This window comes from Colias philodice, chromosome 25 (assembly GCF_061535455.1).
Source record: "Colias philodice isolate Cphi_HAF_F1 chromosome 25, ilColPhil1 Martin Lab GWU primary, whole genome shotgun sequence".
In the NCBI taxonomy this organism is placed as follows: domain Eukaryota; kingdom Metazoa; phylum Arthropoda; class Insecta; order Lepidoptera; family Pieridae; genus Colias; species Colias philodice.
The window spans coordinates 3,572,785-3,586,008 of record NC_143110.1 but is presented as its reverse complement, the minus strand read 5'-3'; the positions used below and the strand labels follow the sequence as shown (position 1 = coordinate 3,586,008).

The window sequence follows — 13,224 nt, the reverse complement described above, 5'->3', positions numbered from 1 at the left end:
TTATTCTACAAAAAAAGCTAATTCTTTTTTTTTTTAAACGTGTTAAACAGCCAGCATGGTGCTGAGGTAATGATACAGTAATGTTTATTGTATTAGGGTTGCCATACGCGTTATTACAATGAGAATAGCAATCACGCTGTGTGCATGTTTGGGGCGTGGCTGAATTGTTAGAGCGCCATTGTTAGTTTTACACCAGGGACTCGATAATCACCCGGATTTTTTTATTTCAATGAGCATTGAGCAATTTAGTGCTACTTACTGTAAGGATATTAAGTATATTATATTCAATGAAAATCATGCAAGTGAGGTGCTAAGCCCCCTACAGTGCATGTAAAATTATGTTTAGCTCTCTTTTCGTTTTGTATTATATGGACGAATAAAGAAATAGGTACTCAATCAGTATAAATTTTTGGAATTTAGAGACGATATACATTCTTTATATTATTACTATTTATCTTGAGGTTTCGAACGCTTTACATCGAGATTACATGTTGCCGTCGTCTTCCAGTGCAGAATTCTATAGATTTTCTCATTTCTATAAAACCAAACACTGTCAAACGATATCAAATGAGTAATAACTCCACTGAACATTCGAGAAGACATACACGATACTAAAATACTTCTCTTCCCACCAGCTATGAAAGGCAGAGACGGTCTGTCCTCCGGTTCATGTGCACCAAACGACGTGTTCTGCTCGGTGCCCGGGAGGCTGTCCCTCCTCTCCTCGACCAGTAAATACAAGGTGACAGTCGCGGAGGTGCAGAGGAGGCTGTCACCGCCAGAGTGTCTGAATGCGTCCCTACTGGGAGGGGTTTTGAGAAGGTAATATATCTTACTTCTTATCTTGCTAATATTATAAACGTTTAAGCTTGTGAAGATGTTTATGTATGTGTTTATTGAATGAATGTTGTATGAGTATTGAAAAGGGAAATAAGTGTAAGTTAGCCTACTGTTGCTTTCCGGTGTGCAGTTCAGAAGAAATAAACAAACAAAATGGTCGAATGCTTCCGATAAGTAAATAACATTGTTTAACTGGAGAAATTTGCTTTATTAGACGTATCGTACTTATTTTACAATGATTTGAATAGTACACAATTTGAACAATATACCTGCAGCATATTTGCACTTTGCAGTGACCTAAAGAATATAGCTTCCTACAATCGATATAATTTAAGCAAATATACCATGAAGAAAATATGTTCGGTATCCACTACACCGTCTACACCACAAATAAGCATGTACAGTTATCACAGACTACACAATGATTCAACCCCACACCGCACTACCGGGTTATTTACATCACGTAATTTTTTTTGCGCTTGCAACACTGCTACAGTTTGCGGCTAGACATCGTTTAATTTCGAACGCCGGTTAGCGGTCAGATATTTTTTGTCTGTGGTCTTATGTAGGCAAATCAAATACTTTACACATTTTTTACGAGCACGAGCCAGTAAAAGTTTTAGTTGATAAATAAGACACATTGATACAACGATAATTAAACGAAGCCAACAGTTAAAATAGTAAAATATTAACGAACAAAGTTATTGAGATTTCGGAACATCAATAATATAGAATTCATCATACTTTACACTTGAAAGAGCCTCAATTTAATCCAAAAGAAATAGCATAAAAGAGATTAAGACAGATGAAACATGAAAGCTCCACACAAAACAATAATAAAACTGGTACAATGCAAGAACGAACGGTATCTTTTCGATCATAATTATCGAAATCAAATATCCGTATATTGATTGATAATCTCTTTAATCGGACATCTGTGTACTCGATGCTTTATATCGATATTTGATGCCTATTAGCCAGCGATATGTCGATTCATTCGATTTAGTTTTACATTGATTCTAAATTCGAATCAAATAACTGCCTGTCTCGTTAGATCTGTGCTTGAATCTCCCTTTTGTCGATGGCCGAATTTCTAAGTCAAATATGCATGTATGAAAAATTAATTCTATGGATATGTGCAACTAGTGAAGAAACTACTTATATTATTCTGATTAATTGAATAGAACGATATCTAACTTTTTTTTTCTCAAATACATATTGTACACCATCTTTTTGCAAATACATTTTTAAGTACTTACAAGTTACAATATTCAAAAAATGTTTGAGTGTTAAAATAATACAATTAAAAATAAAGTTAGAGACGTTGCTTTTATAGAATTGAGGCTATTAAGGTGGCGGTAAAGATCCTTTAAAGTTATAATGATGATATTATTATAAACTAATTGGATCACCCGACTTCTTTTACGTAATGATTAAATATCTACCTGGAAATGCTACATTTTCTTTACATTGTAGTCAATACATTCACAACAAAGAATTTTGATTTGCGATGCCGAGACTAAAAAGTTTCATGTATAATATATTATCTCCTTAACATAAATTGTACGTAAATTAACCAAATTAATTCGATTCCATTTGATAACAAAAAAATAATCAAAATAACACCAATTTTCGGCAAATTCGACCAATCGTATACGTTTAAAATGACTTCATACATTCATTACGTGTGCCTTTTCAGGAATAATTGGATATCTTAAATATTGCTTAGGGTTGCCACATTCCATGTATTAAATAACATCACATTTATCAAGATGATCATCTTGCTGTCCTAAAAAATACTAAGTCTTATCTATCAGCACTGAAATAGATGATATTGATACCCTTCATCCCAAAATCTATAAGTAGGTAATATTATGTTTATTGCATATTGATCCTTATCTGTAAAGCAAGTCGTTTTATTCCCATTCGCCGAATTGTCTTTTATACGAATTTAATAAATTTCAATTTGGAAGCACTTTTCAAGTTGTTCTTAAATAAAATTAAACCGCTAAAAACTTTAGTAACCACGAAGATTCATAATACATATAAAGTCTTCTTGGTTTTAAACCAATCAAATTTTGAAATAACAATGTTCATACTACATAATCTAATATTTTTTTAAGTAAATTTCTGTTTTGGCAACCCTATCATGACCAGACAGTTTGGCGGTATATTAGCGATCGGACGATAAAAAGCAGCACGCGCTGAACGAACAAATTTTATAATTACGTACTAAAGTGTAAATGTATCCAATTGGATCTCGATGTAATTACTAATGGCGCGAAAATTAAACTTGTTCAAATTAATGGCAGTAATGATTAGTATTGCGAGCTAAATACGTTGTAAGTGGGGTAATTTATTACTATATTTGAAGCAAATAAACTTTACCGCGTAGAGAAATTTACAAGTCCGATAATTTCCTAAAAAATAGAAACTGAAAAAATAATTTACACATAAATAGGGCCAATTTAAAATTGAACGACACTTTTAGTCATAGTTAATTTATATACTGGCAACATTAACGCGTTGATTGAACAACGTTTAAAAAAGTGTACACTGAAATATAACGGTTATAATCATAGCTTGTTTTAATCAAAATTGTAAGCGATTTGAAATAATAGCACATACATAGTTTTCATTATCTAGTAGGTAGCAATTATTTTACTGGGTCGATAGTTAACAATTACGTAGTAAGACTCAATTTTTATTTCAATTAATATCAGATTACGCATCGGCCTGACGATTTTGAAGTATTCAAATATAATTTGCATATAAATAAGATATGAGAAATGTGTTTGAAACAAATTATATACAGTATTCTGAGCGTTATTTTTTATGAAGCAACTATTATTCTTACAAGTTACGACACATAAATTTCATATCACATTTAAAATATCAAAAATTTTGGGTGTGTCCATTACTTTAAATATCTTTCATTTGGTTATAACGGATGTATGTCAAACATCTGATGCAACCGAATTACTTATAAAACAACAATAAGAAATTTTAAAGTTTAGTTAATTCCACAATCAATCATACCAAAACTAAAGTTTAAATATTCAATCAAAATTCAAAATATCAAACACACATTCCTAGATAGTAGATACCTTGATAAGGCCAACCAAAAACAATTTTATTAATGAGCCCAACTTATTTTTATTAATTCAGTAGCGTGTTACGTACTGGCAACATTACATAAATTTAAAAAGAAAACATCGTTAATCCAATTTACACTTTACTGCGTGTACTTAGGGTATTTATTTAAAGGGCAACGTTTAGACCGCTTTCTACACGTCAATCATTTTGGCGGTAATAGATAGGTTATCTGTGGTTCAATCTTGTGGGCGGTAGCTGCTCTATACGTCAATAATTTCGTGTGCTCTGTCGTAAAAAATATAAATCTACATTTAAAAAAATATTGATTTCATTGACGTAATAAAGTTATGATGGATGGTTCTTGAATATAATAAAATGATATTATATCTGTAGTAACTATAAAATCATCATCATTAATTTATAAACATTTGCATTTTAAAAACAACTTTACATAAACATGTCGAAGTTATTCAAGTTCATTAATCACATTTGTCAAAATAATTATGTGCGGAATGATTTTCCCGCTAAAACATTGACATTCTTATCTGTAGTAAAAACAATATTTTGTCAGAATATATTGTATGGATGTATGTTTGTTAGTCTTTCACGCTGAAACACGTGATCATATTTTATGAACTGTAGATATTACTTATTACTACGTCTACGCGAATGACGCTACGAATACCAGCTATTTTTTTAATATTATTCTAATGCCCTTAAGTTAATAATTTAATGTATTTTTTATTTCAGGGCTAAAAGCAAAAATGGTGGTCGATTATTAAGGGAGAAATTAGAAAAAATTGGTTTGAACCTGCCAGCGGGGAGACGGAAAGCCGCTAATGTCACATTACTCACTTCACTTGTAGAAGGTAAGTTGATTTTTTTTTTATTACCCATATCTCTTTTAAATTAGTTTGAATAGAATATAGAGATAACGTTTTCTTTAAAACTGCTGCTTATAAAAATGCCACTGCACTGTTACTAGCGCGTGATTTCAACTACCTTTTTTTTGTTTTTTTATAGTGGGGAAATCTTCCAAAGATACCCACGGCCCCCGGGGAAGGAGCCGTGGGTTATGTCGGATTCTTAGCGACTAAAACCCCACTGTGTTCCGTCGAGCCGCTTTAATGATGGGGCCGCGGGTATTTGTTGGAATTCTTCCGCGACCCCCTCGGCTGATCTCAACTACCTAGATTTTCTTCCCTTCTCCACATTCATGTGTTTTTCTGTTAACACGCATTTAAAATAGTTTTTGATAATCAATATAACTACTGTACACTGGGCTTATTCCCCTGGTAAACATAGTATGATAATAAGTGTGCAATGTCAAATGTGCTTAGTCCCCAAAACATGCATAATAATCAACAAATTTTCCATCATTTCCTCTCAGCCGAAGCAGTGCACCTAACGCGACTTCGGCTACGTAATTTTTACACGCTTTATATTAGCTTCACCTGTATGTTTGTAACCGACTTCTTTGGGCGCGATTTTGACCCACTTTAAACGGCCAGATTTCGTTCAAACTTTGTAGATTTATTGAGGACTGATGACAATACAATAATTTGATAAAATTTTCTATTTTTTAGTTCGGTTTTCTATGAAAAGCGTGTTTTTTAGTTTTTTTAAACTATTATATTATTGATAAACTACCATTGAGATAATATTATGTACTACGTATGGAGGAGACACCACGAACAAAATCTGTGCGCCATTTTTTTGCTCTAACTAAGTTTTAAAAATTATTATTTAGTTAGGTACTTACCGATGAAAGTTATTCCTTTGCACTTTTCCGTATTATTTGTATTATTTGTGCAATATCGTAACACACACGAAAACATATTTGATGCGTTTACTTTAAAACAAATAAAAAATGAGCGTGCAGATACGCCATATGGCGTATGTTGAGCGCACAGGTTGAGCGGAACATAAGTGATGTAGGCGGTGTCGTCTCCATATGTATATCTCAATGTAAACTACTAACTTATAAATAATATTGTAATACTGTGCTTATTCCTCAAAACATCTAAACCATTTTAATTTCCCCCAGCTGAAGCAGTGCACCTAGCGCGCGACTTCGGCTACGTGTGCGAGACGGAGTTCCCAGCCCGTGCGCTCGCGGAGTACCTCGCGCGGCAGTACGCGGAGCACGACGCGCGACGCCGACGCGACCTGCTGCAGGCTACTAAACAGGTGAGCGGGGAAACGAGAAAAAAAAACGAATTCTAACCAGCCAGTACTATTTACAAAAAAACGATTTCTTACTAGCCAGTTCTGTTTCTTGCTTTTTTTTATTTTAGAATTTAAAAATTTAATCTAACTGGCCAGTTCAAACTTCTTCTGTTATTTCAAACCGCCAGTCCCACTTCTTTAAAGTGTAGAATGCAAAGCGCTCTGGATTATGTCATTTTGTGTGGCAACAGTGGACAAAACTGCGTTTCGTCGAACACGTGATCATATTTTATGAATTGAATAGCGCTCTTAGCAGAATTTAGAAATAGGTTGAATGTTGATAGATAATATAGAATAGATAGAAATAGGTGATTTACTTCTTACTTTTAACATGGAATCTACTTATAATTTATAAAACTGGAGCGAATAGTTAATTACACAATAAATCATCATTTTCTTTATCAACTTCCATAAATAATGAATCAACCATAAAAAAACGTCAAAAAAGATGGACCTGATAAATCTATTTCACGTATCTCTATAAAAAAATGCATCAAATAATTCGTTTGTCACCAGGTGGTCAAAGAAGTGATGGACCTGCTGAACCAGGACCGCTCGCCGCTGTGCAACACGCGGCCGCCGCACCTGCTGGAGCCGGCCATACAGCGCCACCTCACGCACTTCTCGCTCATCTCGCACGGCTTCGGCGGGCCCGCTATAGTCGCCGCGCTTACTGCTATACAGGTATGTAATTTTTTTTTTTTGTTATGGCAAGAAGATAGCATTTGATATTTGCAAATACAATTTAAGTCAAATCAATGTAAAAATGGGCTATAATTTTAAATTAAAGTTGTGAAACCGGTCCTTATTGTCCTTCGTCGAACTCCCTATAACTGTAGTTTATAAAATACTACAACTGTAGTTTATAAAATACTAACTGCGCTTCATGGTTTTACCCGTGTGGCTCCGCTCCTGTTGGTCTTAGCGTGATGATATATAGCCAATAGCCTTCTCGATAAATGGACTATCTAACACCGAAAGAATTTTGCAAATCGGACCAAGTAGTTCCTGAGATTAGCGCGTTCAAACAAATAAACAAACTCTTCAGCTTTATAATAGATATGTCGTATGTAAGTAATCTCAAGAATTTCATATAATATAAGAAATTTACTGTCGTTGTACTAATAAAAATAATTTCCTTGTTACAGAACTTTTTAAACGAATCCCTGAAGCATTTAGACAAATTGTACCCACAAAGCGGAATGGTGTCCTCATCGTTAGACAAGACAAAAATGGACCCCGACATCAAGAAGTAGCAGATAATGCGAACAACGACTTGAACATTTTATTTGACTGGCAACATTTTATTTGTCAAAGTAAATGTCAAATATGCTACGGAAGTTTTATGAACTACGTCGCGTTGTTCTTACTACTTCCGTGGTCGATTATTCATAGTCTATGGAATGAAAAAAAATTGTCACTGCCGTTGCAAGTTGTTTTTTTTTTTTTAACACTCGATTTGTATAAATATGAATTTGGTTTGTTAACCGACTTCTTGCGTACAAATTCTACAATGTTTTATTTTATAAACTTACAGCTAAAACTTTTGCTCATGTATATTTTATAAATTCTGTGAGTACTTAAAACATCTTTTCTCGAGGTTTTGTTACTTAAATTCTGATTTTTTTAGGTATAGTCGGAGTAACATGCATTTATAACATTTAAAACTTGCGTTTATAGCAAAACCGCATACTTACAAATAAAGTGCAATTATATAAATACTCAAGATTGTGAGAATTTTGTAAATATAGATAAAATAAATTAGTTATAAATTTAAGCGTTTATGATATTGCCCGTTTTGTATTCTCTTCAAAGAAATAGTATTTTTAATAACAATGAGCCAGCGCAATAAGACACACATATCAAGGTTGTAAATAATTGAAGTAAGATGAAAAATTAATACAGTATAAGATTTTTTTCAGTCAGTTATAATTTAAAGTCGAACCTCCTTAGTTAATAATTTGTAATTAGACATAGTTTTGCTAGATTCTTTGTGAACGTGTGCCAATTAGTTTTTAATGCGAGTCTAAATAGATTTTCAATTGATAAGTGTTTATTATGTATTTATTATAATAATTAAAGACATTTCACAATTTTAACTTAAAATATTAAGGTAAAATTTGTTTTTGCACCCCATTTAATTAATTCAAAATATTCGAAATAACTTTGATTGCACTTCCTACCTCAGTATATTACGTAGATTCTTGCTATGTCCTTGGTCAAACTTATGATTTAATGTTGGGTCCACACACAGCAAAAAAAAGTCGTTTTACCAAATCTTACCGTGATGTCTTAAAGCAGCACTAATTCCAGTGTAAGAAAGTGATGGCGCTTGACATCATATATAGCTCTGTCTCTTTCTTGCATGGGAGTTAGTATTGCTTTACGTCACTTTACCCGTCTGTGTGGACTTAATAAAATATTCAGGCGTTGTATGGAAGGTGAATAAATAATATGTATACTTGTGATTTTTTCTTAGTTTATATTTTTAATATTCAATAAAACAGCTTGTAATTTTGACTTGAAGTAATAAGTGCCAGTCCATATATGCGGTCACATAATCTTTTCGTAAATGACAAAAAAAGTTCATAAAGTTGGCTACTCGCGTACCTGCAACAGGGGCAATATTGGAATACACACATGCTTGCCTATTCACATCACATTTAAGGAGCCAATTTAGGTTGCAATTCCAATATTGCCCCTGCTGCAGGTACGTGAGTAGCCGGTTTATTGTGACATGGAACTACATATGTGAAAATTTAGCTAATGTCTAACAATCGTTATAAACATAACAGTATTGTAACAGAAATCGTGTGCCAAGAATTTAAAGAAATGTAATGTTAATTTAACGTTTATTTTTGTATTCATATCTTCTAAGTTATTGTAAAACTGTTTTATGTAAATATGTATGATAAGAAAAAACAGATTTAAATAAAAGAAAAGTATGAAACGCTTGTTTGATTTTGTAGCCAAACACAACTAACTATAATAAACCACGAACCATTTTACTAAAAACTCAAAAGTAAAATAAACAATTATTCGACATTTGCCGTTATTTTTGAGATCTCTGAATTCGACATTTCCCTGCAACACATCTATCGTTAATTTTTTTTTTTAATTTGTGTGAAATGGATGGAATACGAAAATATTAAATGATAGAAAGAATAAGTTGATTGGAAGCTTCCATCGAAAGGGCTGGCTAAACCTATTGAACTATAATAAAACAGTATACGATGGTTTTGTCTAACCCCCAAGAACCTTTCATTCTTTTACATAATATTATAGTAGAATAAAATCGTCGGTTATTTCCTCTTCTATTTCAAAGACTAAAAGAAAGTATTGTTCCTTAATCAATTAAATACGATGGAAAGCGGGCGGTGAATAAGAAGTTAGGCTTTTAATTAAACGGCTGATTCTGCTGGTTGCATACGACATGCTATGAAATGGCAATTATAAGCAAATCTGTCAAATCGAAATGTCATTGACATCTGAGAAAAATGACATTTCCAAATTTGAAAAAAAGCCGCGGCTATTTTGTTGTCTTTCTTTTAGTTTCAAAGTATTTATTTTTTTTTGCGATAATCATCTACATTTTGTACTTACAATTAAGTGATAATGATTGATATAAGTGATGATGAAGAAGTGAACAAAAAGTGTTTTAAATATCGACACAAATTGACCGGTAGCTTGAATATAATTTACAATGCATCCAATTCTATGTTATGTTTATGGAACAAATACCAAATATTTATCCACGAACACTTTAATTTCGAAGATGCAGCCAAGATAATAATTCCCGAGTTTCAAATCAGAGAATCTTTGCTTATAGATAACTACCTTCTTTGCTTAGATCACAGTGGGAATGTGCATTTAATATCTTTAAAATTTAAACATTCTGCTACAAAAAGACTTAAAAGTTCCTTTTCTCCGAGAGACCAAAACATAATAACAATGAAAAACATTGGCAGTGATGTGATTTGTATCAAACAAGAAAATGGAATTTATTACATATGTTCATATAAAATGAATGTAGACTTTCAACTAACTAGAAAACAAGAGATTTCTGTACAAAATACATTAGATAGCACAAAATGTCTGCTTTACCTACATGCGCTGTCTCTACAAGAATTTGATACTTTAAAGGAAATTTTTAAATGCCAAGATAGTGTTTGGAAGGACCACTATTTAATAATAATTTCTTTTGACAAAAGAACAATGTTTGGTTGCTTAATTACTTACCACAATAATAATGAAATCACTTTAATCAAACTCTTTGTATGTCCAACTGAAATAAGTGATGTAAAAATTTTGAATCGGAACCATCCTCAAGTATTAATTGCTCTTTCATCTGGTACATTTATTAAATTAAACTTAAATACAGAAAAATCACATAATGTTGTACATATGAACAGTTGTATAGATAAATTTCTTGAAATAAACGATTGTATCTTATATTCCGATGGTTCTTCTATGTGGAAAGCGGATAATGTATATGAAAACAGTATTTCTTTTAAACAATTATTTGTAAAACAAGTTAAGGATTTTGTTAAATGCAATGACCAAATAGTTTGCACTACTTATACAAACTTTATTTATATATTTTCAATTGATGATGAATCTACATATTTAAAACCTATAACCAATGAAGAATATTGTTCGGCAGAACTTTTATTAAACAATACACACTATTTAGAAAGGATAGTTCATGAAGTTAATAAAATGCAAGAACTTTTTAAGGAAATTAATGAAGAAAAGAATCATATAACTACTCTAGCATTGTCAAATAAACAAGATCTGATGGATACTATTATCCACTATGATGTTACTGTTTTTGATGATTATGAAGATATTTTAAACTCCGACAATGTTTTAATATTTATCGATGACCCTAAAGATATATTTTATAAAGACTCTTACAACTTCTTGATAAATATTACAACTTCACACCTACAACAAAACTTCAAAGAAATCCTCTCAAATTTATTTGGCGATCTCAGGATACATATTACATTATTAACAAATGAAAATATTTTAAAAACAACTACAGTGAAGATTCTGGAAGAACTTAAAAAAATAGATATTGTAGTAACATTGAAAACTAAATATTTGGACTTGAGGAAAAATTTTTTTATTAACTTGCAACTTGTTACAAGAATACCAGGTGTTTTAGATGAAAAACAAAACTTATGGACATGTTTGCATGAAAAATATATTCCACTAACTTCTGAATATTTTATAAAAACTAGAAAAATTCCAAAACATATTTATTTGAAGGACAATGGGAGTGAGCTAGAAGACTTGATTTTAAAAACAGTCAATAATCAATTTGGTACTATATTTAGTATTTTAAAAAATCCTATAAAAATTAATATGAATGAGTGGGTGTTTTATGTCAAATTACCAAATGATTACAAGCAGATATTTAAAGAATATAATATAGGAAATATTTTTGATAAAAGAAAATGTGAATACATAAAAGAACTCATATCAAACGAAGATTTTTTGAAATCTCAAAGTACCCTCCAATTTTATGTAAACAACGAAAAAGCTGACATAGAAATATTAAATGATGGTTTTTCTCGACCTGTATTAAAAGTAACGAGTACAAATGCGAAAGTAGCGCTTGATATTCGTAATTTTATGGCAAACTTGGTCGGGAATGGTTTTTTGGGATCACCACAAAAGATGGTTGTGAACTGGTCATTATACTCAGTAGTTGAGGTTGGTTTATTCATTTATTGTTGATTTTTTGTACTGCTATTTAAGTGATTGAGTTCTCCTATAATATTACAAATCTTGAAAATGTTATTTCCAGTTTTTTGTAAATCGGTAATATCAGTTTGACCGCAACAGCTTTATGCTCGCGTAAAATAATACGAATATTTAGGACTGCCCTTCAATTGACTGTAATATTCTTAAACAAATATAATATAACGATTAACGATACATTTTTGTTCACACTTGCCTAATTTTTCTTCAAGAATGTAAATCTTAGGTTCTAAATATTTTTGTATATTTTTCAGACACTGCAAAGAGCTGTTAAGGATTGTCTAGTCAAAGGAAACGCTGCTGAAGAATTTTTCGATTTACATCATACTTTTCAAAGAAATATTATAGCAAATTTACCAATTTCTTATGTGTTTTATTTAACTCTTGCCTATCCTACAAAATACAAATATGGTTTATCTATAGGTATTCTATACCAATAATAAGATTGGTGTGTCTGTTTTTAATATTGAAATAACCGATTTAGCCTAAGGATGTATGTAGTCGGTCTGTTTGTTCCGGCTACTCTCAGGAACGGCTGGACCGATTTTAACGGAACGTTCACTGACAGACAGCTGTTGTCTGTGTTGCTGGAGTAATATATTTTTTATCCTAGATTAATATTTTATTTGCTGGTAAAAACCGCGGGGTGCTATTGAATAAGTTTAGATTTACTTGATGTAGGTCATACATTCATACAATATTTAACACTAGCGGTCCGCCCCGGTCTCCCCCTTGGACATATTTACGTTTTCTCTACATAAGAAGCATCCTCGTACTTCAACTAATACAATAAAAAAAGAATTATCGAAATCGGTTCAGCTGTTCACACGTGATGCCGTGACAACGCGAAACGGGTTTTATTTTCATATAATATATAGAATATTAGCTTTCCGCCAGCGACTTTGCTTAAAATAAACAGTAATCGTCATACAATGCATCTTTTCTATACCTAGAGCCTCTATCTTTCGGAATTTATAAATTTCAGAGTGATTCAATCTTCATTCAATAGATAGTTGTATCGGAATAAGATGTTTTTCTGCGGTAAAAAGAGGCCTATGTAATATGTATTTATCTTGTCTCCTAACCCCAGACATAAGTAATGCATTCTCTGTAGAAACTGCTTTCCGACCGATGGTTACCTATTATTTTTCTGCATTTTGACGATTTTAAAGCAGTCTAGTTGAATAACTAAAAAATGATTGTATTTCAATTTTCAAAATAAGATACAAGATGGATACTAGCTGCACCACAGTCCACAATACATCACTTGCCTTGCATTTTACCCTTTTA

The 13,224-nt window shown here is 32.0% G+C and overlaps 2 protein-coding genes across 4 annotated transcripts in view; both read left to right on the top strand.

Annotated features, from left to right (window-relative positions):
- Positions 1-8,800, top strand: part of TfAP-2 (transcription factor AP-2) — a 57,511-nt gene extending 48,711 nt beyond the window's left edge. For all 3 annotated transcript variants that reach the window (XM_089710795.1, XM_089710794.1, XM_089710793.1), the window contains 5 exons: positions 636-822; positions 4,687-4,805; positions 5,984-6,126; positions 6,682-6,849; positions 7,314-8,800. In XM_089710795.1, the coding sequence (XP_089566921.1) occupies positions 636-822; positions 4,687-4,805; positions 5,984-6,126; positions 6,682-6,849; positions 7,314-7,421 (725 nt within the window). In that variant the 3' untranslated portion in view covers positions 7,422-8,800. The remainder of the gene's footprint in view (positions 1-635; positions 823-4,686; positions 4,806-5,983; positions 6,127-6,681; positions 6,850-7,313) is intronic.
- Positions 8,801-9,708: 908 nt separating this feature from the next.
- Positions 9,709-12,374, top strand: LOC149477276 (uncharacterized). The gene is made up of 2 exons (XM_089711038.1): positions 9,709-11,886; positions 12,189-12,374. Exons 1-2 carry the CDS (start codon positions 9,781-9,783, stop codon positions 12,372-12,374), a joined length of 2,292 nt encoding a protein of 763 aa, XP_089567164.1. The 5' UTR covers positions 9,709-9,780.
- Positions 12,375-13,224: the final 850 nt, after the last annotated feature.

What these genes read in the sequence shown, in the direction of transcription:
- LOC149477276 (XM_089711038.1), top strand. Translation starts at nt 9,781, where the DNA reads ATGATTGATATAAGTGATGATGAAGAAGTGAACAAAAAGTGTTTTAAA. An exon ending in CATTATACTCAGTAGTTGAG is followed by an intron (nt 11,887 to 12,188) that starts GTTGGTTTATTC and finishes TATATTTTTCAG; the next exon opens with ACACTGCAAAGAGCTGTTAA.